Source organism: Chelonia mydas, chromosome 2, assembly GCF_015237465.2.
Source record: "Chelonia mydas isolate rCheMyd1 chromosome 2, rCheMyd1.pri.v2, whole genome shotgun sequence".
NCBI classification, from domain to species: Eukaryota; Metazoa; Chordata; order Testudines; family Cheloniidae; genus Chelonia; species Chelonia mydas.
This window is the reverse complement of record NC_057850.1, coordinates 52,323,402-52,349,541: the sequence shown is the minus strand read 5'-3', so window position 1 is coordinate 52,349,541 and position 26,140 is coordinate 52,323,402. Positions and strand designations below refer to the sequence as shown.

The following is a 26,140-nucleotide window of genomic DNA, read 5'->3' as shown; positions in this document are numbered from 1 at the left end:
GTGAGGGGTGTGGGCTCCGGGAGGGAGTTGGGGTGTGGGCTCTGGGCTGGGGTGAGGGAGGTAGCGCTTACCTCGGGCGGCTCCCAACTGGCACATCCTTCTGGCAGAGGCTTCTAGGCAGGGGAGGGCAGGGGGTCTCCTCGCACTGCCCCAGCCTGCGGGCACCGCCCCCGTAGCTCCCAGTGGCTGCAATTCCTGGCCAATGGGACCTGCGGAGTCAGCACTCGGGGCGGGGGCAGCACGGGGAGACCCCTTTGCCCCACCCCCTGGGGCCGCAGAGACATTGCCTAGCCTGGAAGCAGCTGGCACGGAGCCAAGTGCCCTGCTCCTACCCCTCCCTCCCAGCACCTCCTTCACAGCAGTTCCCCAGCATGAAGGAGGCACTGGGAGGGAAGGGGAGGAGTTTCTCAGTGGGATCCGCGGACCCCCTGAAGTACCCTTGGGGACCCCCAAGGGTCCATTGACCTCAGTTTGAGAAATGCTGCTCTAGGGCATCAACCATTACCCTTCCATAGGCTCAAGACATAGCCTTACACTCTGTGGGTTTGCAGGGTCTTTTACCAGTGAAAGAGCCTTACACAGTGATATCCTAAATCTCTATTAACGAACACCAAAACAGAATGCACACGCTAAACATACAATGCTCACCACTCCCAATAACTTTTCTTACTGGCCAGTCAGGATCAGGTCATCTGGGGACTTCAGCTTCTGCACAATATAGTTGTCAGGGTGTTGAGATCTGGCAGCTCTGATCTTGAGCTGAGTTGGTTCCAAAGAACTTTCTTTTGGACCCCAGTTTATATAGTGAAACTTGAGTCCTGCTTAGGTATACCTTAACCAATCATTTTACTAAAGTATTACAAAATAATTCCTTGACTAATCCTAGCATATTGCGAAACAATTCTTCAACCAATCTTCAACCACCTTAGTTGATTTATACCTTGAAAAATTAGTTACATAACAAACAGAAACAATCAAAGAACCAGGCAGAAGCCATAGAGATAAACAATAGAAAAGTAGGGACCATAAAGGCAAAAGAATAAAGTAGTAGAGATTTCACACCCACAACTGTTAAGTGATTCCTTGCCAGACAGAATGCTATCAAACAAAGTTTTCTTTAAACATTTTAAGATTTGTTTCTTTATCTGGTGATTGGTGGGTGCTATTAGGGCAGGATCTCCTTCTTAGCAGCCCAGTATTACATTATTTTACTGTAATTTAGAAGGAATGTGAGGATGTGACTTCCTGCTTCTTGGCTCCTGGCTGCTGCTCTCCTAATATGGCTGCAGAAGAAGGCCTCAGACCTTACAGTGCAGAAAAGGAACAACCATGTATGCTGTGACAGTCGAGTTCAGCCCTATGCAAGACACAGAAGGTAGTCCCTAACATATAATCGAAATAGACAACATAAACACATTATGATATCCAGAGGAGGGTCTATCTTTAGGTCATTGTTTACCCCCCGAAAAAAGTCTTGGTAATGGATGAAAGTGGTTTTTGCTGTATACATTTTCAGTAAGTAACCCTTCACTCATTCCTGTGGAATTGTTGACATACTTTCACCAACTTAACAAGGTTTAAATTGGCATCAGGGACCCAATTCTTCCTTTGCTGGTTTCACTGGAATAGCACTCATGTAAATGAGGGCAGAATTTGGCCCCATGAGTGCTACCTTTGGTCAAAGCATGCTCTACTCCTGAGAGCATTCTGTGCCAAAAAATTAAAAATTCTGCTAATTTTATTTGTCAAATAAATGTAGAGGCTCCAGCATGGCGTTGGGGAGCACAGGCCACTGGCTGCACAGAGGTGGGAGATCACAGTGCAGCGTCCATCCCCCCGCCCCAGGACACGGACTCAGCGGTGAGGCTGCGCCCAACCCTGGTACAGCACAAGGACCGGCCCTGCCCCAGAAACACCCCATGGCCCTACCCCTCAATGCCAGGTTCACCAGGTGTGGGCAGGCAGGCTCAGCAGGGCAGGATCCAAGTGTGGAGGGGCTTAATGTGGGGGGATCCAGGTATGGGTTGAAAAGGTTCTGTGGGGAGCAATCTGGATGCTGGTGGCTCAGTGGGGGATCCGGGGCCAGGGGGGAAATCTGGATGCTTGTTGGATTGTTGGATTGTTCTGGATGCAATGGTAATGGGACTCTGCGGGGAAGTCCAGGTGAAGATGGTTGGGGCTCAGTGGAGGGGGATCTGGGTGCGGGTAGCTCGGGGGGGTGGTCCAGGTGCAGGGAGAGTGGGGCTTGGGGAGGGAGGGGATTCTGGGTGTGTGGAGGGGATGAGGCTCAGTGGGAAGGTTTGGGTATGAGGGGGTCTGGATGCATGGGGGTTGGGCGGATGGGGGAGCAGCTCCCTGTACAGTGATCCTTCCCCCTGCAGCTGAGGAGCAAGGGGTGCAGGAAGCATAGGGGGAGGTGGGGAAGTTTGCAGCACTTCCTACAGCCAGGGAAGAAATCTAGGGGTGGGTCTGACATGGTCCTGAAAGTCATGCAGGGGAAGAGGAAGTCCCGTCTTCCCCAGCCCAGCCGGGACTAGCAGCCCGGTGCAGGGTAAGAGCCACCAATCTGGTCTTCCCCATTCCCGCCCCTTGCCCCAGAGTGATTTACCTCTCTGCTGGCTGCCCTGGGCACCTGAAACATACTGCTTGGGGAGGGTCGCATGATGGTTCTTGTGGCTTCCCTTTGCATCCCTGTCAGAAAGTCATTTTTCTGCAGGGAAGCAATCAAATCTGTGGGGGACGTAAATTCTGCACATGTACAGTGGTGCAGAATTCCCTCAGGAGTAATGCTACCCTCTTCTTTGTGGATCTTGGTGCTCCCTTTTCTATCAAGTACTGGTGTAGTAGACATGACTTTTCTGAAATTTCATTAATGAAACCTACCTGTCTAGATCTCTGCAGGAAACTTTAGGTGAGCATGCTAATGGAGTTTGGGCACATAAAAGAAATATGATTGTCAAAAGGAAGCCTACAAATGTAATGGTTTTTCAAGAACATTTGTAATAAAAGTCTCCTGCAAAGGGAGAGGAGAGGAGAGGTATTGAACCACCAGGAGATGGTGCAGATCAGATCCTCAGTAGGTGTAAATCAACATAGCTCCACCGACATCAGTGGCTTTATTGCAATGCATTCACTTTGGAGCTGATACCACAGCAAAGCAAATTTACTTATGAAGCCCTAGTGGTATATACAGTACCAGTATTATCAAACCACAATCTCTCCACTGCCGAGAAGAACATTAAACATGCAGAAACAAAGCAGAACTTCACTAATTCAAACTCTGTTAATCCGTGTACTTCGTATTTCACGCAGAAAAGAACTCTTTCCAATTCCCACTTCCCAGCAAACACTATATAGCAGAGTTCTTATGTTACTAAATTTATCATTAAAAAAATGCACTTATGACTGTATTATGAAATATTCTTTCACATATTGAAACTACAGTTGTAAAAGTAGTTTAATAAAGAACATTTGTTGGACAACATCCTTGCACTTTTTATTTTTATTCATTTTATTCTCTTAATTTGCCAACTTCAGTAGTTTGAGGGGTCTCTGTGTTACTACTGTAAATCCAGCACATTTTAAAGGTTTCATTTTTCATGATCGGAGGCATCTAGCTGTTCTCTTCTGCCTCCCTGTCCTTTTTGCCTTTCCCATGTTTTAAATATGGACCTTTTTTTCTGTTCCGTATTTAGGTACTGCTATGTGGATATTTGTTAGCAATGACTGATGTGGAATCTACATATGCAGATTTTATTGCTTCAGGAAGAACAGGTAGAAGAAATGCACTACATGATATCCTGGTGTCCTCTACAAGTGGGAACTCTAGTGAACTATCCCTAAAGTTATCAGAACTTGATATAAACAAAAGAGGTAAGCACTTGTATTCTTTTATTTCATCTGTTTACAAAAAAGAAAAACAGAAGAAATGAGTACTTTAGTAAATCTGGTTGGCGCACACACACACTGCTCCCCATGGGTGAATGATAAACTCCAACCCTTCATCTGATGTTGCAGAATCAGTGGGTTTTGCTACTCATACAGAAGCTCAGATTTAAAAATGGCTTCTCTTCCCAAACTCGACACACAACAGAAATAAGTAGTGATTTTCTACAGTGCGTTGGAGCTGGTGACCTATATAAGGGTTTTGCTTACAGAAGATGAAATATTCTTTCCATTGTGAAAAAATAAGAAGGTTAAAAGTCAGTTCAGAAGGTAATTGTAAATGCCTTTATGGTTGGTTTTTAATGTGGGGTTTTGTGTTTTTGTTTTTGCGGGGAGGCTTAGTCTCCAATGTTCGGTTATACACACACTCTTGCCTCATTGGAGGCTATGGGGTAGGCTAGTGGACACAGCCTAGGAGCCAGGCATGCCTGAGTTGTTCAGTTGTGTATGTTCGTCTTTGTGTTTTTTAATCTTGGCTCTGCCATTAGTACACTGTGCGGGCTTGCACCGATTCATTTACGCTTTCTCTCTGCTTTTCCAACTGTATAATGGGAATAAGACATTCCTATCTAAATTACTGTGAGCAGTAATTACTATTTGTACATCAGTTAAAAGACAGTGATACTCATGTGATTATTCTCGTTTTGTTTTATTTGAAACTTCTTTTCCTATTCTCTCTCTCTCTCTCTCTCTCACACACGCACACACACACGCATGCACACACGCACACACCCACCCCCCCCCTGTAGTAAATACTGACATTTCCTTCCTTTGATTCTAATAGCCCTGACATAAACCTATACTTGCTCCATCTGCAGCAGATTGTAAAGGACACGCCAGTGGCAAGCAGTAGCTTGAAGGGCCCCACATGCTGTTTCAGTGGGGACAGAGAGAGATTTGACAGCTTCTCTCTCCACTGAACAGATCGGCATAGAGATTGTGGAGTTTGTTTGTTTGTCTTCCTGGACTTGTGTAACAAGCCATCTTGTATCCTTAGTAGATCCACCTCCAATGCAATCGCCATATACAGCCTTCTGGGGCTGTATACTCAAAATTCCTACAGCTAAGATTCAACTTCTCCCTTTAAACTTTCTTCCTACCATAAATTTACATTTTACAAACTGCAATTACACAGTCAAACTTCAGTGTTTTGACTATGTTCAGTATCTCTTAATGATGAAGGAGCAATTACTAGCTAGAATGACTTTTGTGATCATTCAAAGGAATTTGATTTAATTCGTGTTAGCATATTTATCACATAGATACAGTAGGCTTTGCTGTGATGAGAAGGAGACTTAAGATCCTGAATCTTCATAAACCCTGGGAATGGTTAAATAATGATTAGCTTAAATTTGATACATGTTTCAAGATTATATTTAATTTGTTTGAGACCTCTCTTGCAGCTTATGTAAATGCTAATAATTTCAGACAAGTTTTCAGAGCAGCCCATAAAATCTTATAAGGTTAACAAGGTACATGGAAATGCCATCCTACCTCCTCTTAACAATATATCCAACTATGTAGTTAAACCTTCCGGATTGGGAATGGTCTGGATTTTTTTGGAGCATTGTTCTCCTCCCCCCGCCCCCCCCAACTGATTTTACAAAGTGAATGTAGTTCTTTTAAAGGTGCCAAATCAACAGTCTCAAACTGAGGTCTTCTGCAGTGTCCCTAGCACTATTACACCAATGGCCGAAAAGGATGCCCCACCAAACCTGTGTCAGGGTAAGAGAGTAGATCACTCTCCAGGCCTGTCCTGTACCTGGTGCTGCTTGCCAGTTTTGGCAGCTTTCTGATGTAGACACCTGTTTGTGAGGAACAGACTGACGTTGCCAATGTACATGCTGCCAAAAAGGTGTCAGACTATTTGTGCTGAACAGTGCTCTTATTAGTTAAATTACACCAATATAGTGACAAACTCAACTAAGTTGGTAGTTCCAATATTTGACTCTCATCTTCTACTTCATATTTGTTTGCAAAAGTGCACATAATTATGTATAAGGCTATTCCTTCAAAACAAGTACTCCAGTACTCTCTAGTCAAAATAAATCAGCTGTAATGAGCAACTTCCTAGTGGGCACATTTAATGAACAGTGTATTTAAAATAAATACATACTGTCATTTTTTGCAGCAATGTGACTTTTATTCCTGTGGGAGAATTGCTTTTCAGATTGGATAAGTATGGAAACCACAACAGGAAACTTGAGATATCTGTGCCCTCTGTAATGGCTGACAACAGAGAGCAGGGTTTTATACTTGTGTGCTCTTAGAGAAGTTGTTAGCTCAGTGAGCTGAGCTTTCACCTTGTCAAAATAGATGATGAAACCCAATTTGAAGCATTTGTTTAATTCAGAATTCAGTACAGACTAGCCCAGCGCCTGATTTAGCAAAAGTGACCCAGATACCAAGGTTAAAAAGTAGAGTGAGGGATGTTGGTTTATGAGATTAGATGGATACAAATTGCTCAAGGGGAAAAAAGTTACAGGTACAGTATATGCAGTTTTGTCATAGAGAGTAGGGAACAGAATTGGCAGGTGAGAAGTTGAGAGGGATGCCTCCTTGTGAAAACTGAGAGGGTCCAGGCATCTCAGAGTAAAGCAAGACTGTTGATTTAGGCAGAGCAATACAGAATTGGAATGATAGCTTAAGTTTGGATCAGTAAAAATGAGTAGAGGAGAAGATAAATTTTGATAGGATTAAGTCAGTGACACAACCTCTGGGAGAGTTAATGGACCATAAAAGACCAAGAATATCTGGAAGGGAAAATAAATTAGAGATTGATCAGAGAGGTCATTGGCAGTAATATTTAAAGTATTTCTAGTGTGGCCAACTCTCACAATTTTATGGCAAGTCTTGTGATATTTCATTTCTTAAAACCCACCTGCTGGAATCAAAACATTGCATGAGACTCCCTGCAAATGTGTTTTGTTTTTTTTGTTTTTTTTTTCAAATAAGATTCTAGCCCTTATGGTTTCAGGAAAAAAGCTTGAAAACGTGGCCCAAGAGCACCGTGGAACCTCAGGTTGTTTCTATTTACTTTCTGGTTTTTAACATTTATTTTTTAAGCCAATCGTGATTTTTGGATGTAATACCATATTTCACTCAATGAGTCTCAAAGAGCAAATGTCAGTGGCGGCAAATGCAAGACAACTGATGTTATAGATTGGTCAGTGGTGGAATGACTTGAGAAGAATCCTTAAAGGAAAATTCACTTCTGGAGCCTTAACATTGCACTTGTGCTCCGGAATCATGTGCAGGAAGTTATTCCTCACCACAATTCTCCCTGCAGGTCAAGAGAAATATTAAAGCTCCAGAACTGTTCACTGTGTGTGGAGTGGGATGAGCCAGAGCGGGCACTGAAAATCAGATTTTACAGCCACTTTTGTCAATATATATCCTAGAGTGTTCAAAAAGATAAACAGGGGAGGCTTTGAGACAAGGAAAAAGTTCAGAGCTTTCAGCTGGGAAAAGGAGACTTGCTTTATCTTCAAGTAGGAGGTGTCCATATGCCAATGGATCCCTATTAATTGTTTGGTCATTGATAATGGTGGGTTAGGGAAGAGGGGACTGCAGGATCTGAGGAATTGGTGCAATGCAGATACTGGCAGGTGTTCGGAGAAAAAGGATGGCAACAAAAAGTATTTTTTTAAAAAGTATTATCTATAAGTCAGCCCGTAATTAATAGAATAAGCATCAGGGTTAGTGAATGCATCCAAATAGCAACATCCCATGCTTACCTTTGGTCAGGTTGGTAATTATCATTATTGTAAATTTTCTTATCAACAGGAAGTTATGAAAAGTTCACCCTTAATAGCTGATGCTCTGCATGAACTTAGTATTTTATTTATTTGTGCTGTGCCACTGCATATTCGTAGAGAAGTGAATGGTTTCATGTGTGGGTGTGTGCATGAAGATACAGTTGCAGATATTCAGTGTCACTTGAATTAGTAAAAGATTATGCATAGATGGTTAAACAACAATATTTTTTTTACCTTACTATGTTCAAATAGTGGAACGGCCTACAAAATAGTCACAGGGTGTACTGTAATGTAATGCCCTGCAGGCACTCCCTTCCTCAGTTTCCTCCCCGCTAGAGTTTGTGGCTCAGCCCTCGGGCTGGATCACTCTGAGTTCAATCCCCTTTTGAAGTGATAAGTCCAAACAAAAGTCCCAAAGAAACAAAAGGATTCTTCTGGCCTTCAGGGCTTCTCCAATGCCCCGCCTCTGGGCCTTGTTCCCAGTCCCTTCTGCGTTTGTGTGTCTGTCTGTCTGTCTCTCTCTCTCTCTGGGATAGATCCCCAACTTCCAGGCTCCTTCTCTGGAAGTCCCCTCAGTCTCCTGCAGACCCTCACTTTGGGCCTTCCGTAGAAGTCCGTCTACTATCTGTTGTTCCTCTTTACTCCGGTATAGAGCCCTGCAGTACCCAGCCTCCTGCAGACCCTGGCTCTCTGCCTCCCACAGAAGGCTTCCCGCCCACTATGTTTAACTCCCTAAACAGAGCTTTGTCAGCCTTCTAATAAGGGCCAGGTGTCCATAAACTACCACCTGACCCTCCTTAGCCCCCAGGCTGGAAAGCACCTAATTAATTATGGCACAGATGTTACTGGCCCATTTCCCCTTAAAGGGGCCATCACCCTGTGATAAATGAAGGGCGGCGGGGGTCACTCCCTTTTATGGACACCCAGCCAGCCAGTTAGCTATAAAGTCCCTCTTGGTGGCTGTTCTCTTCTCGCTTTACCTCTAAAGGGTTAAAAACTCTCCCTGGCTAGGTAAAAGAAAAGGAGTGGGCACCTGACCAAAAGAGCCAATGGAAAGGCTAGAACTTTTTAAAATTGGGGGGGAAAAGCTTTCCCTTTGTGTGCTGTCGTTGTTCTTCAGGAAAGAGGGGAACAGGGAGCAGTTATGCTATAAGCAGCTTTAAGCCAGGTATGATCATAGATCATCAGATCATACCTAGAACTACTTATTTGGAACCCCCAAATGTGTAAGTAGATCAGGAATGTTTAGAAAGATGCAATTACGTTTATTTCTATTTATTTCTTAGGGCTAGTGGACTCTTCTGTGCTAAACCCAAATGCTTTTGTTTTGCTGTAACCTTTAAGCTGGACCTCAAGAAAGTTATTGTTGATGTTTAATTTTTGTAAGTGGGTTTTTTAAATCTAGCAAAAGCCTAAGTTCCAGATGTGTATTCTTTCTTTTTGTTTTTAATAAAATTTACCTTTTTAAAAACAGGATTGGATTTTTGGTGTTCCAAGAGGTTTGTGCATGTTTTTTTTAATTAGCTGGTGGCAACAGCTGATTTCTTTGTTTTCCTTTCTCTGCTCTTCTCCGGGGGGGGGGGGGGGGGTGTGAAAGGGCTTGAGGGTACCCCACAGGAAGGAATTCCCAAGTGCGCCTTCCTGGGTTTCAAAGGGGTTTTGCATTTGAGTGGTGACAATGTTTACCAAGCCAAGGTCAGAGAAAAGCTGTAACCTTGGGAGTTTAATACAAGCCTGGAGTGGCATGTATTAATTTTTAAAATCCTTGTGTGCCCCCACCTTTGGTCTCGAAGTGCCAGAGTGAGGCATCAGCCTTGACACACCCTGTGACAATGTTTAGATGTTTGAGGCTATAAGGCCTTATGATCCTCTAATCTGACCTAAGCATGACTTGGGCTATAGAATTTCACCCAGTAATTCATGCATCAAGCCCTATAATTTATGCTGTAATTCAATCTTTAGAGTACAAGTGACAAATAATCCACCACTTTGCTTGGTAAATTGTTTCAGTGGTTAACTACCTTCTTATTCCAAACTGAATTTGTCTAGCTTCAACTTCCAACCATTGGATCTTGTTATCTAGCGGCTAAAAGAGCCCTTTCCTATCAGATGTGTTTTGCTCTTGTAGGTACTTATAGGCCATTATGAAGTCACCTCTTAACCTTCTTTTAGATTAACTAAATTGACTGAACTCCTTAAGTCTATCACTGTAAGACATATTTTCCAGTCTGCAAATCATTCGTGTGGCTTATAATGAAACAGCAGAAGTAGTGGCATATGTGGAGTGTGGTCCGTGGAGAAAGTACTACACATAGTGAATTAATTTAAAAAATAATTTTACCTCTATTGTTTAATGTGGTACTTGTCTACCATAATTGTATAGCCCACCAGAGAGCTGTATTTAGGCACAATACAAACAATGATTTTCTTATATAGTCAAATTAACATGGTAAAGAAACCTGGAAAACTGTTAACATCTTTGTTTTAGTAATCTTAATGTTACTTGCAATGATAGACGATAACTGTTCAGCCAGAAACAGGTTTGTCAAGGTGTCTTTAAATATGCAGTGTTGATATTTCATCAATATAGGGTATCGTTAAAGCGTATTTGAATTAAATGCACCATTATTTTGTCAGCATCGTAGTTCTCCTTTTGGCTTTATTTCTCAGATATCTTCTGACACCTCTTAAATTTTGAGAGACCATGGGGGTGAGGCAGTATCTTTTATTGGACCAGCTTCTGAAAGCTTGTCTCTTTTACCAACAGAAGTTGGAGCAATAAAAGATATTACCACACCTATCTTATCTCTCCAATATCCTGAGACCAACACAGCTACAATAACACTGCAAAATTCTTAAATTTGGCAAAGGATAAAATTTTATTCCAGGAGCAAAATACAGATCTAGAATGGATCAGTCTGAAAACCGGTTAGTTTTTTTCCCCAATCATTCCCCTCCTTTGTTTGTTCCTTGCAGAAGGCGAAGGAGATGCACAAAGAAACCCAACTGAACAAGCAGGGGAGGCCCAGGGGGAAGCAGCGAAACAAGAAAGCTGACATCCAACTTTGACCGACAGGAGCAGCTGCTGGATGTTTGCAGACTGCAGGAGTTTACTGGAACAAATTTGTTTCCATGAGCAAGCTGGTGGAAAAGAAAATGGATGTGTTTCACTGCTGGAACCTGCTCAGCATAATGCTAAAAATGGGGACGCAGGCTGTGACAGCAGACAGAATTTGTTCTACCTCTGTCATTAGCAATGGTTGAAACGTTATTAATCGTGGGACATTGTCATCGGATGGATCTTTTCATAACAACCACTTGATGGGAATGCTTGTAGAAAGTAGAACAAAATAGATAATTCTTGTAGCAAATGGTCTTTGAACCATCAGAGGATTTAATTGTGTTCTGTGGCAAAGGTTTGAGTGATCCTCAGAGTTTAAAATTCTCTGGCCAAAGTGATCACCTAGTAAAAGAACTGTAGAAAGCACTGGTTTTAGAACTCTGCATCTGTGATTTACAGCTCTGTTATTTACAATGTTTTGTATTGTACTACTTAGACGCTCCACCCTGCCCTGTCTCAAATGCTTATGAAGAATATTTCTGTTACTGTGAATTTTTCTATCACTTGTTTGAAAGGGCTGTTTTTTTGCATAATGTGGTGGTGTGCACATGACAAATTAAAATGTCAACTGCTAAATTGATTATGCCTAAAACTATTGACTCATCAGCACTCCAGTTTATTACTAGATGAGCCTTCAGAGTGATTCACTAATGTGAATATTCCCTCAGTTCGGTATGTCTTGTGTCTGTGGTACAGTTCAGCCACTTGACTGTAGTTCGTTGCAGATCTGGGATTCGAACTGAATCTTTACATTTTGTTTTTTCCCCTATATTTTTTTCTTGGATTTATAAATCTTTCTCTGGGCTTTTTTTAAAAAAGAAGAGAAAGTCCAGTCATTTTATTATTGTTGTTTTAGAGTAAACGTATAACCTGTATGGTTTGAAAAACATTGATTTGAAAATAATGAAGCCCATGGTGCTGGTGAAGCTGTGGTTCCTGCTGTTAAACCTAGCTGTTGTCTACATGAGAGAAATTGACCAGCCTGACTATTCCAGAACAACTGTTCCGATATAATTGAAGCTATTCTGGAATAACTCCCCTCTGTGGACTTTCAATTCTGGAATGAAAGTCATTTTATTCCAAAATAACTCCTCTGCTTTTGTGAGAAGATTAATTATTTATTTTGGAAGAAAGTCACTCTGACTCCAGAATAATGTGTCCACCTGGGTAAATAACTTTGGAATAACTATTCTAGAATAAGATATTCTGCAGTAGCTATGATGGTCAATTTCCCTTGGGCAAAAAAGGCCAGAGATTTACACTAGTGCTTAGTCTTGGGGCAATCCCGTGTCTCCCTGACCTAGGTGAGTGAGAAGAATGACTACTACTGTGGCACTTGCATTCGCACCAATCACAGGGTAAAAAGAGAAGCTTTTTTTTTTTTTTTTAATTAACAGGTGGTGATGTCACATTTTTTCCTTTGGTTTCTAATGTTATGCACTTTTTAATGTTTGTAAATTCTTACAGATTACTAGTGTGATTGCTTTCTGGTATATTACTCATCAGTTAATGAAACATTATTTACTGTTATGGCCACGGCTGTTGTTTCTACAATATGTATCATGATACTTGTCACATGGAATTTTTTGTGAGATGTGTAAACTCTCTGATCGGTATTATGAGCTCATTTATTAGTGTTAATAAATAACAAACCAGCAGTTTGCCTGTGGTTCATTAGCACAGTCTGGCCCCTTTTACCTCCTGTTGTCTGGAAGTTGGATATCTGGCTGTCAAACTCGTAGCATTTCTGGTGCCTGCAGGAGTAGCCTGTTTCCTTTCAAGCTAACTGCTGATAAACTCATACTAATTGTGCCTTGATTGGTTTCCCTTGGCGTTCCTTTGAAGAAAACTAAGTTGTCGTTCAAAGGTTTCCCCTCACTTCTGCATCAAGGCTTGAAATTCAGTGGGGGGTACGGGGGGGAGCATGATTTTCCACTGTGGCATGAAACAGTTAACGTCATCCCAGCACTAACAGTGCAAAGAAGTAAGACTCTTTAGTACCCAACAAAACATCATTTTGCTATTCCCTTCCTCCAGATTTACAGCTGTGTTGGATATTTGCTAGGAAAATGACATCAAGGAATACCAGCAGGATAAATAAATATAATGCGTTAGCCCAAGTGTTTGTCCTTGCTTATTTTCTCCATTTTTTTTCCCCCATCTCAGTATGTTTTCCTTCTTCAGTCTCCTATTTCATGGACTAGAATTCCATTTTCTCCTTCCATCTCTAACTTGTATTTGTTCTTTCCCCTTTATTTATTCCCATCTTGCTGTGCTTCCTATGCTCATCTTTTTTAAGGGAAAAATGGTACCTTTCTTGTTTTTCTAAGAACCCAGTTCTGCTGCTTCTACACTGAGATGGCACTGTACTCTGTTTTATCGCAAGAACTCTACATATAAGTTGCTTCTCTCTCTAGCATCAGAGTGCCTCAGTTCAAGTTACCACTTAACTTGAGGAAGGGTGGCAGAATTGGGCCCTAAATATGCAATTCCATCACTTCTTGGCTGTCTCTAAATCCCCACTGCCCTATCCTCTGTCCTTTACCTTTCCCCATGCCTTATTGTCTCATCTCTTGTGGGAAAAGTCCTAGCGAGTTTGGGAATTTTAATCCAATATGATTCTATAGAAATTACTCTAAAAACCTAAAGGATGTAACCAACATGGACTTAATAGGGTGACTTAAAAATTCTGTAGAAAGGCTACAACCGTTAAGGTGGGTTATTCCAGGGGCTCTTTTTTCATAGTGTTCCCTTCCCTTATCCCCTCACATTTCTGTCCTTCACACTCTTCCCCATATTGTCTTTGTTGGTCCTATTAATAAATGGAAAACTACATTTAGTGGTGGCTGAAGTTGCAGCAGGACATGATGTAGCTACCAAAACCATTAAAAGCATGGAAATCAGAAATTAAGGGAAACACTTATGCATTCCTTTCCACCTTCGTCTTGCCTATGCTATTGATAACACACTCTATAAGGCTTTCACTTCCATCTGCAACAGATACCAGAAAAACAGTAAGAACCCTTACTACATCAAACTTGCACTCTAATGTCAAATCTTAGTAATGATCCTTGAATGCTTTTAAATCAACAGATCAGCACATCTGACTTGCACACATTCCATGCATCTGAGTAGTCATACCATAAGTATGCTAGGGGCACTGTTGCAGGCAATGGGAAGGTGGAAAGGAATGAATAAGTCTTTCCTCTAACTTATTTCTATGCTTTTAAGTTTCTGTGTGGATGGAGGATGTTCTGCCACAAAGGACGCATCCCACGGTGTTTTAGATTTCTTGCAAAAGAAGAACAAACGAAAGTGAGACAATCCAGCAGGAATAAAATGCCCAAAAGGGGTGATTTTAAAACTCTTCAATATTCTCATGGTATCCATTCCTTTTTCATCAAACCAGCATGAAAATACTTCTCAAAGTTTCTATTCTATATTTTGGTGTTTGCCATTTCAGTGAGACTGTGACAAAATAAAGACTTAAAGCTCTTGTTAAAAGTGAACTCTGTAACACCGCAGTAACTATGGTGCAGCCACTGTTTCACCTTAACATTGGCCCCATGTGTTCTGCCTCCCTTACCTGGGTATGCTGCATTAAGGTTTCTGGCCCTTTTTTTGCTCCCTTGTTCTGTTCTATTATGTTCTCCTTCCTGTCTTTGGTTTTGTTTTTTCCATGATTCCCCCATCTCCCTCTGAAATAGGAATCTGTGATGCATTGGTAGAGATGGGGGCTGGATGACTTGACTGGTCTCTTTTTAAACTGATTCTCCACCTTCTTTGTAGTGGGAGGAGAATGCTGTACCAGCTCCTTCCTGGGCCTGTACACCAGGAGACATGCTTTGAAGTATCCCCACAGGGTGTGGATATGAAGGAGCTGGGACTCAGGGAAGCATGAGGTCAAGTAATAGATGTTGTGGTCAGCAAATAGCACACACCAGCAGCTGGTAGGAGGGCAGCTCCTCTTAATGATATCCTTATTAGGGCCTTATGCAGAAAATGATATTCTCCAGAGGCGTAGTGGATAGTCAGTGTGACAGACTGACAAAACCGTGTAGTATCCTGAACAAAACTTAAGGAATTAAGATAAACTTTAGTGAGATAAGTTAGCCCTTATTCAATAAGGCAGTGGTTCTCAACCAAGGGTACATTTGTCCCTGGGGGTGTGCAAAGGTCTTCCAAGGGGTACATCAACTTATCTAGATATTTACCTAGTTTTAAAACAGGCTACATATAAAGCACTAGTGAAGTCAGTATAAACAAACACTTCATACAATACTTTATACTGCTCTATATACTATACACTGAAATGTAAGTCCAATATTTATGTTCCAATCTATTTATTTTGGAATTATATGGTTAAAAATGAGAAAGTAAGCAATTTTTCAGTAATAGTGTGACACTTGTATTTTTATATCTGATTTTGTAGTTTTATGGGAGGTGAAACTTGGGGGTACACAAGACAGATCAGACTCCTGAAAGGGGTACAGTAGTCTGGAAAGGTTGAGAGCCACTGGTATAAGGATTAACACCTTCAGGGTATATCATATTCAAAATCCAATTGTGTATGTGGTGTATGTGTTTTCACCTTCTCTAGTAGGGAGGGGGATGCTAATGAACTTCCTCCATTAGCAGGCTTTAAAGCCACCCTTTGGGGAGATACATATTTATTTGTTCAAACTGGATTCTCCGGAGACCAACAGCCAAAGAAAAGACTTTTAGATACAAGCCTAGGTTGTAAACTGACTCAGGGCCGCCTTCTTGATCCAGCAAATAGACAGGACCCTGGGACCACAGAGGCCTTCAATTTTTTGAAGAGGATTGGAAGGACTTGGCCTACTGAGGCCTGTTGTATTCATTTAGTTGGAATAAGTAGGCCAAAGGTGTTAACATAAACCAGTCGCTCTCCAACAACAAACAGTGTTAAACAAAGTCTGGGGTTTGGTTTACAGAGACTTCAGCCTGCTTAGTACTATGGCAAACACACCATTAAAAATCCCTTTAACCTTGTATTAAAGACACTAAGTGTTCCATCTTTTCTGTATTTGAAAGGCTTTAATTTTAACAGTTCTCATGTCCTTTAGTTTTAACCGTCTCTTAGTTGGTATCAAAGATGGTAACAACTCTCAGGGGAAAAGAAGAAGTTGAGATGAGCTGGAGTTGCTGCTGCTGCTGTTAAAGTCCACTCCTGTTTAATCCGAGATGGTGTTTGGGATTCAACTGGAGCCAGTGGAACTGGCAAAGTTATCTGAGTCCCTCTCTTTGGCATGGTCTGGTTTGAACTCATCTCAGAATTAGAATGACGAAGACTTAGGGTCACAGGAGATGGGAGAGTGGCATTTTGCTTCAGTAGCCTCGGTTCTCTTCCATCTTTTCCACCAAAGTCTCTTTAAGGACCCAAAAAGGGAGTGATGGTGGAATAGCTCATGTCATTATTTGTCCACCAGTTAGGCCTAATATACATTTATTTGGTTCATTAATTTCTGGTCCACATCTTCTGTTTTTACCAACCATCATTTCAACACAGTCCTTTAAATATATCAGCAGGACTTTTTGTTTAGACTCGTTCAATCTGTCTCCCTTACCTAGCTTTTCTCAAGACTTGTTATAGGTTATTGTGACATTTTATGAACTTTCATATACTTTTTACTTCTGAGCTCACAATGAGAGTGAATTTGTAGGCCAATTATCACAGCAGGCCCCTTAAGACTGGATGCTTGTTCTGAGCTGAAGCTCTGACAAACTTGTAACCATAAAGAAACCCTTAGAGTGATGTAATATCCACTAAGCTTATTAGCATTTTATTGTTTTAAAATGTTTTCTCTGTAGTGATTTTTACCTTAAGAATAAAGTAGGAACTTGCATAGGAAGTAACTTACAACTGGTGAAAATCACTCTATCGGTCTCAGAGGGGAAAGCAAGCAGACAGACTCTCTTTGCTGGTCAGGAGGGAGAGAAACAGGTCTCCACCCAGAAAGGCAACAGGTGTGGAGCTGCAAGCTGAGAGTGGGTGCCCTTGCTGAACCCCTGAGGGGACATACAGATGCAGTTGCCCTGAACTGTGACAGGGATGTGGCAATGTTGGGGTGAGGGGACACCTTTCATGATTTAGCTGGTATATGGACTTAAGACTAGCTATAGGTTTTTTAACCATAATTGTGATGTGCTCCATGAGAAAAGCCTTACTGCAACAGTGGGAGCATGATGCATCGCAAAGAAGAATGAGACACTGAGGCTAGATACTCTTAAATCCTCAGGTTTTAATTAAATCAAACAAGAATATGCTGTAAATTAGAATTGTAGCTGGAAACTTTTCCTCAATTCCTGCATGCTTGCCGACTAAATACCAAACACAATCCTGTTTGCCTTCATCCTGAATTTAAAAAACAACAACAACAGACCTTTGGTCAGTTGATTCTAAATAAAAAAATGAAAAATTAAAATGAAGACAGGTGGTGAAAGTATGTAATACATATTCCACTTATGTTTATTCATGCTAATTGCTACAACTATTTTGCTGTACATATTGAGGGTCACGTAAATCACACTATTCAAACAGAAACAGAGCTATGGGGTAGTGCATTAATAGCTGTTGTACGTGACTATCTTTCATGGGATCTCACAACAACTTTGAATTGCAACAGCTGTTTGAACAGGAATCTAAATCTCTCTAAATTAACTATTATATATAAAGCAAATAATTAAACAGAAAGGTTGAAAACAGTAGAGCTGCTGTGGTGGCACCAGCATCTTTTGGAAGCAGCAACACTTGGTCCTTTTGCAGTATGTTGTATGCACATGGTGGAAAGATGGGGTGGGGAAAAGGAAAGGCTACTTAGTCTTTGATTACACACACACGTCTCTCTCTCTCTCTCTCTCTCCCTGCCACCCCAAGACTTTTTGGATAACATGTTATGCTTCAACACAGCAGGGGATCTCAAATGTTTGGAAAAACTTACATCACTATGTTCATGATTCGTGATGTTTTAATTCAGATTTTTTTTTTAAATAGCTCTCTGTTGCAGTATGTGTATTCAGTCCCTAATGGCACTGAGAACTTATTTGGTGTTTGTTTTAAAAAAAAGGAATATAATAGTTCAGACACCATACTCTGATATAAAGTTGTCAAATGTATATGTGAAGAGCTGCCATCCCCATCTCTAAACCCAATGGGCATTTACAACAACAGAACACCACCATTCAAAATGTTTTAGTATCCTTCCTTGCTGATGTAACATTTCTCTGTAGTTAATAACTAATTCTTTCTTGTCAAAGCCATCTCACTTCTGTTCCTTAAACTGGATCCACACTGAGATATGCGAAGAAATGCTACTTCCACATGAGAAGAAAAGCTTCTGACCATGGAAGGGCCTGCTATCCCACAGGTTTTATTTACAAAGAGATGAGAGGCCAATCCAACAATAAATAGAGGGAGAGTGGTGGAGCCCTCCAAGACTACAGATACGTGCTTTATATCTGCAGATGTCCACGGACCATGTTTGCGAATCGGATGTGGCTACAAATTTTGTATCCGTGCAGGGCTCTAGTCATCATTAATTCAGACTGCAATATTGTTACATCAGTTTGGTCAAGGAGGGAGAAGCAGTCTCAGTGACATTACGCCCTGCTCTGCCCTGCCCACTTTGCAAATGAGTATCAGGATTTTAACCTATTTGTTATGCAGGTGATAGGCAGTGGGGCTATCAGATGGATGTACTCTGGGCAGCCTGTGTGTGTTGGCCAGGGCTTGCTCCACTGTGCATCAGTTAGAGTTTCTTTAGCATCTGAATTGATTCCCATTGCAGTCATCCGGCCTGGAGCTCACAAACATATGGATCAGTGGTTCTTGTGTGAGCTGAGGGATTAGGGTTCCTGCCTAGGCAAACAGGAAAATGATATTTTTGTCTAACGATGATATAATTTCTAGAAATACACATTTTAAGGAAGTTCTTTCTGGAAACATGAGCTATCATTTAATTTTATATTTATTCTTAATCTGTGTCATTAGCAGGATACTGCTGCTTGGATACCAGTGGTCCCTCTAAAGATAGAAACTAGCACAAATATCGGTTTGTACATGTTAGCAAAAATGTTCCTTTGCCCCAATGAAGATTCATGAGGGTTTTTTTAATTGTTACTTTGAAGTTAAAATAACTAGCATGCAGACAAAATTGTAGCCATATCTACCTGCCTTGGAGTCTATATGTCACTTTCACCATCCCTCATGTTTCCTATTAGTACCACCAGGATATCACCCTTTGCCTCATAAAATAAATTTAATCACATTTCTGCAGTCTACCCTCTTATCTATACCATTTCCTCAAATTCCCAGCTTTTTATCTGTGGTAACACTTCCTTTGGGATATGTAAGTTAACACTGCAAGTGTACTCATACACTTTACACCGGCTTCATTAACATATACCATCTGTAGAACTGAGCAGAAACTACAAACCTACAAAAACAGAAGCAATTTTGAACTGTCATTTCTAGTGCACAGGCAACATTTGCTCAGCTGGCTGAGAAGGCCCCATCTGAGAAGGGCTTGTCTGGTCATTAACACTGATCTGTAACTTAGTGACCCTATAAAGTCCAAATGGTATTAAATACAAATATCTATTATAAGAGAGGGTACTCAGTGCCCAAGTGATATCTTATATCAACATGCCCGACATTGCTTTAAATCTAGTCTTTAGGGGGGATATATCTTAGTTGTCAGTGCTTTCCAATAGGCCACCAAAGAACTTGTACAGATGTTATATTTAGATTTTAGATTGTAAATCCTCCCAGACAGCGACTGGGTCTTCTGTGTTTGTACATTGCACAGCCAAATGGGGCCCCAATCCTAGTTGTGGCCTTTTGATGCTACCACAATATAAATATTTATACTTCTAACAGATAATCCCATCATAATGTTATACTTAATTTTGAAGCAAAGGGGTATGGCCTCCCTCAGAGACTGACAGCAAGGGAGAGCCAGATGCCCCCACGTGGTTGGAACCAGGAAGACCTAGGCCACTATGCCAGAAGCAAAAGGGTGGGAAAGGAACAGGAAGTATAAAAGGAGGGCCCTGCAGCTCATCTGAGTGGAAGCTTCTGAGGGAGGCAGATGCTTCTAGTCTGCTGCTGGAACTGGTGGAAGATTTCTATTGTCTCAAGGACACATCCCAGGTACCAGGACTGCTAGACGTCCCTGATGCTGAGGACCTGCTGGGAATGCCACTGACAGTGTACCCTGGGGAGATGGAGGATGACCTTGGGGGTTCAGGTACACTCTGAAGGGGGGGAAGGAAGTGGCCCAGGGACTGCTGATTACTGTCTGGCTATGGTGCTGACTGACTCTAAGTCAGTGTGTTGTGGCTGGATCCCTACTGACCCAGTGGCAAACTGCTCTGGCTCTGTTAGGGCCCTGGGCTGGGATGTGGAGTCAGGTGGACCTGTGTCCCCCCATCTCAGGCCAGGAGGCCTGGCCTAGTCTACTCTCTGAGCTAGGACTGTGGATAGTTTGTAGTGTGCTCAACCCCTGCTGATTCTTTGTTTGGTGCCCTGCCCTGGTTGAGGGCCTGGGCCCCTGAACTATTTGTGGCTCTGCCCTGCTAACTCCCCCATCCCCTTTACTTAGACTGTTGTTTTGGGAGTGTGTCAGAAAAGAGGTGTGGCCTCCCTCAGACACTGACAGTGAAGGAGACGCCCACCTGCCTAGATGCTTACAAATCTATGTAACTGTTTATAGTGCTGCTTACTCATTTTACTGATAATGTATCTTATATGTAACTGCCTTTTATATTTCAGTGAGCTTTTTTATTTCACAACCCTATATCTAATCCTGAAATGAAGTCAAAATGTAGTCTTTGTAACTTCACATTATGTTCATCACTTGTCTAGCAACAAACTGATGTCCTCAATCCCTTTATAAAATGTACTTCAAGGAACAATGCATGTTGTCAGGGCAAGGGATGCACCAAATAATTTAGGTCTTTCTATCTGTAATTTCTAAGATTCTTCCAGAGAATTATAACTTCACTCTGGGAGCAAGCAGAAGAACAAGCTACTTTTAAAATAAAACCTCCCTGTGCTAATAATTTTTTTTTTTAGAAAATTTCCCCCACCCTAAAATTAAACTTAAATTTAAAGAAAATAAGGGGGCAAGGACAAGAAGAACAAATGGTCATAGGCGAAAAGCTCTCCTGCAGTGCTGACCTAAACAAATCTGAAGATTTTGAAAGTTGTTTGTTTAAATGTTGTTAAATCAGTAATAAATCTGGAAACTAATAGTTGATTAACAAAACACATCTGCCTCCTGGTGGCCATCTGTAGCATTTTAAGTAGAAGAATTTAGATGGTGGAAAGGGATGTCTGAACTAGAAAGGAGGATCCAGGGGGAAAAAAAAAATATCAAGACTAGTTGAAATCATAAGAACAAAATATTGTAAGCCATTTGTCTCTTGTATGTATTCCTTTACCGGGGTCTGATGCCTCACCCAGAGTTTTTCACCCAGAGAATTAAAAGATGTATTCTGTCTCAGACCATTCCCAAAAGTTTTATTTCCTCAAAGGAAGAAACCTTTGCATCTAGCTTAGGTAGCTGTACTAAGTTCAGGAATCTAACTGTCTTGTCTTCATACAGGCTACTGACTGCCAAAAGGATGACCACAGAATTCAATCCTGGATTCTCTCATCTAACAGCAATTCTCCTCAAATTACTTTCTTTCTTTGCCACTCTCATAGATTTTTCATAGATATTTAGGTCAGAAGGGACCATTATGATCATCTAGTCTGACCTCCTGCACAACGCTTGCCACAGAATTTCACCCACCACTCCTGCAAAAAACCTCTCACCTATGTCTGAGCTATTGAAGTCCTCAAATCGTGGTTTAAAGACTTCAAGAAGCAGAGAATCCTCCAGCAAGTGACCCATGCCCCATGCTACAGAGGAAGGCGAAATACCTCCAGGGCCTCTTCCAATCTGCCCTGGAGGAAAATTCCTTCCCGACGCCAAATATGGCGATCAGCTAAATCCTGAGCATATGGGCAAGATTCACCAGCAATCCTTAGGCTTTAGGTACAATGCTCATAGCAAGTTAGGAGCTGGTTTTGATTTACCTACAATAGGCTTAAAATAAAAGTTTACCGTTGCAATAATTGGGAGTAATGAGACTTGCCATTGGCAGGTAGTTTAATCCCTGACTTCTGATAAATACAAAGTACCATGAGAAATTCCAAATAACAAGACTAGAAGACAGAAGCATTATTACAAGAGTAGGATACGCCAGGGTGCTGATAAAGGACTGATCTCTATTTCCTTATCCTGGTCACATGACCAGGATCCAGGTTACAAAAGGGTGTATATATCTTCCAGACACAAAGTAGGGCCAGTAATTCTATGGTTGCAAATGAAGTCTTTGAGCAAATCCCTCAATGATCATTTAGGGATGGGCTTGGAGACCCTCCCAATTTGGATGAGGTACACAATGCCACCAAGCAGATAAAGAACAACAAGGCAGCAGGTCTAGATGGGATCCCTGCTGAAATCTTTAAAGACAGCAGACCAGAGCTAATTTGGCAGCTTTACTTGCTTATCCTTAAAATCTGGATAAAGGAGGAGATACCCAGTGAAATGAGGAATGCCCTGATTGTCACCCTCTTCAGGAAAGGGAATAAAGCGGACTGTGGGAATTACCATGGTATCTCCCTCCTAGCCATTGCAGGCAAAGTTCTGGCACAGATCCTTCAAACCTGACTCTGCCCCTATCAGAAGAAATTTTATTGGAGTCACACAGTGGTTTCCGACCATGTCGTGCAATTGTGGATGTGATCTTCACAGCATGACAGCTGCAAGAAAAGTGTCCAGAGCAAAACCGACCACGGTACATGGCTTTTATTGATCTAACTAAAGCCTTTGATTCAGTGAATCGCTGTTCCTTCTGGACTGTACTTTCTAAGATTGGATGTCCTGATAAATACATCAATGTCCTAAAATTGCTTCATGAAAGCAACTGTTCTGAGCAGCACTGGCTTCCAGAGTGAACCTTTCAAAATACAAACAGGAGTCAAACAGGGCTGTATCATTGCTCCAACCATGTTTGTAGTTTTTATTGCCATCATTTTTTACCTAATTGCTACAGAATGGATGGAAAGCTGTTCAGGCTTAGCAGGCTGAAAGTCAAGAGTAAGATCTCCACAACATCTATTGTGGCACTTCAGTATGCTGATAACGCAATCTTTGTCCACTCTGAGAAAGATCTTCAAACTATCTTGAATGTGTTTGCCGATGCTTACGCTTGTCTTGGTTTCATTCTTAGAACATTTTAGTCTTGATATTATCAGCCCTCTCTAAATGAGGTATTACATTCCCCATCTATCAAAATCAATGGCGTGGCACTGGAGAATGTTGATCATTTCCTCCACCTTGGAAGTTATTTCATCCAAGGCAGATATTGATGCAAAATTTCAATATTGCCTGAGCTGTCCCAGTGTAGCTTTTTCTTGTTTACAGCACAGGGTTTTTGAAGATCACAACATTCAAACAGACACCAAGCTTCTTGTTTATCAAGCCGTTATTCTCCCAACACTGTTGTATGGGTCCAAAACTTGGACAACCTATAGATGCCACTTGAAAGTCCTCGAGACACCATCAATGCTGCCTTCGTAAGATTCTGAAGATCAAATGAGAAGACAGGTGCACCAATATTAGTGTTCTGGAAGAGGCAAAGACTACCAGTATTGAGGCAATGATCATCTATCAGCAATTCTGCTGGACTAGTCATGATGTTGACCAGATGCCAGACCATCGCCTCCCAAAACAGGTCCTTTTCTCTCAGCTGAAAGAAGGGCACCATAACATGAACAACGGAAGCATTATGAGCACTTGCTGAAGGACAACCTAAAGTGTAATATTGACATCGACACTTGTCCAGGATCACTTAAAATGGAGTGAAGTCCTACATGATGGTCCCCTGCATTTTGAACTTGTTCGCCGACAAGCTCAAGAGGAGGAAGGAGAGACTGGTTTCCAGTTATGGTCAACAGCCTCCTGCTGAGCCTGAAAACATCTGCCCATATTGCAATAGAACCTGTGGTTCAAGGATTGGCCTTATTAGCGACCTGAGGACCCATAACACCCACGGAAAATGATCATGCTCAGTAACGAGTGATTGCCCATCATCAAGGGCCAGTATCCATTGACTTCAGGGGCACAATGCCCACGAGAGCAGCTCCTGTTGGGACAATGAAGTATAAAGGGAGGTATGTGAGTACAGAAAGAGAAACTAGGTAATTTTAGTCATTTTAAATCTGCCATTGTATCAGAGGTGCTCAGTGCTAGAGGATCTTAGATGTAAAATGTGCAATTTGATTTACAAAGAAAACTACCAATAGTTCCAAACATGTCACAACATGAAAACAGCAATTGGGTACTTTTCAGTGTGCAGTGTAAATGCAAAGTCTCTGCCAGACTATTTATTTCCCCAGGGCTGAACCAAGTCATTCAAACTAATACTAACATCTACTTTGTATCCCTTCCACTTTCTCCACCTGTCCTGCCAAAAATCTGTTGCTGACTCATGCACTCACTTCGGAATCAGCCAAGTGTCTTGCCTTTTCCCTCTGCACAAAAAAGGAAGAGGCATTTATTCTACTTACATCACAAAAGACCAAGGGTCCTGAGCTTGAATGTTGACCTCAAGTGGCAGAAACCATTTGTACACTACAAGAAATCCAAAATGGACTCTCTTAAATACATGTTGGCCACCATCAACCTCTGGGAGTGTCTGGACTCAGACAGAAGCTTTCCACTGTTTGTCTCCAGTCACACAAACAGTTTTTGAGGGTCACTCTTAGGCCATAGTATTATACCAGTACTTCTCCCTTTGTTCAGGTGTGGGCCTCTTGCATTTTCATCAAGATTCTGACAATGGTAACTGCAGCTCTGGAAAAGTTCAGGATTCCAGGTGATCACCTCTCTAGATGACTGGCTGGTGAAGGGGGTGTTTATCTTTATTGTAACCCACAACCAGTATTGTCTCAGCTCTGGTGTTTTGTTTTAATGTGCATCTGACACCCATGCTTTTACTTATGTTAGAAAATTGTCTGGCCTTGTCAAAAGTTCTGTGTCTGACACCCCTAAGGAATCCCTTCTCACACAATGTGTAATGTCTCCACAAAGTGTCTCACTTTTGACAATAGGGTCACATGTCTTCAGGGCCAGCCCACAACATTTTTGGCACCTGAGGTGGGGAGCTCAAATGATGCCCCCTTGCTTGGGCGAAAACTTTGAAAGGTCTCAGTTCTGCCTTCTTCCTGTTCTACTCCTCTCATGGTACTGCTCTTCTACCTACCTCAATAAAGGAGAACTAACAACTTAAAATGCCTTGTTTAAATGTTTTAAGTAACACTTAACTTTCAAATGCCTGAACAGCAAATGTAACTTTTCTTGTCTGCAAAGTAAACACTGGCATTTTTATCTGTTTGAATAATCAAAGTGCCTTCTTGGTTGCAAAGATGTGAACTGCTTCCTGAAGGCACAGAGTGTGGGCCAGCTCATGCTCTGTTTAGATGGTTGCAAGGCCGACCAGCCTCTCCTGTGTCATTGTGGAGCGTAGATGTGTTTTTAATAAATTTCAGCTTGGAGAAGCTGCATTCTCCACTAGCAACTGTTACAGGAAGTGTTAGAAGTATGTGCTGAGCAACAAAAGCCTTTGGAAAGAGGGTGGTCATCTTATATGTGCACATATATTCCAGAACAGCCTTTGGAGTTGATCCTGCTGAAATGTATCTTGAGAGGGCTTTCAGTTATCACCTAAATCACTCGCATCAATATCGCACATGTCATCCTGTGTCAACACTGTCTCTAGTGCCCTGCATTGCTGGTGTAGGTCTTCAGGTATAGTGAGATATTTTGGAATATCATACAACATCCCAAATATACTGCTGTGTTTCTTGAGCTGCATGAAATGTTCTTCAACTGATAGTGCAATACAATCTAGCACCTGGTTAAAGAATTCATCTTTGAATTGTTTGGGGTCTCTATGGGATTATCCCATGCCTCATAATCAAAATGTCATCTTCGGTGACTCTTGTATTCTTGAATAGATGGGAAAATAGTTTCAGTGTGAAGTTCCTCTGCCAACTTCTGTGCACTTTTCAGAACGTTTTGAAATCCCTCATCTGACCGCTCAGACTGTAGGTATGACTCTGCTTTGTCCAGTTCCATTGCTCCAGATATCAAGGTTAACAACTTGGAGTCTCTTGCTTAGCACAACATTTATTTCAAACAGTATGTCATGCCACAACTAAGCCACACAGAAATTTAAAGTT

The 26,140-nt window shown here is 41.7% G+C and overlaps 1 protein-coding gene across 1 annotated transcript in view; it reads left to right on the top strand.

Annotated features, from left to right (window-relative positions):
- The window catches only part of PKIA (cAMP-dependent protein kinase inhibitor alpha), a 69,246-nt gene extending 56,764 nt beyond the window's left edge, over nt 1–12,482 (top strand). The window contains exons 2-3 of the mRNA XM_037892400.2: nt 3,696–3,873; nt 10,680–12,482. Coding sequence (XP_037748328.1) covers nt 3,723–3,873; nt 10,680–10,759 — 231 coding nt within the window. The 5' untranslated portion in view covers nt 3,696–3,722 and the 3' untranslated portion in view covers nt 10,760–12,482. The remainder of the gene's footprint in view (nt 1–3,695; nt 3,874–10,679) is intronic.
- The last annotated feature ends 13,658 nt before the right edge of the window (nt 12,483–26,140 follow it).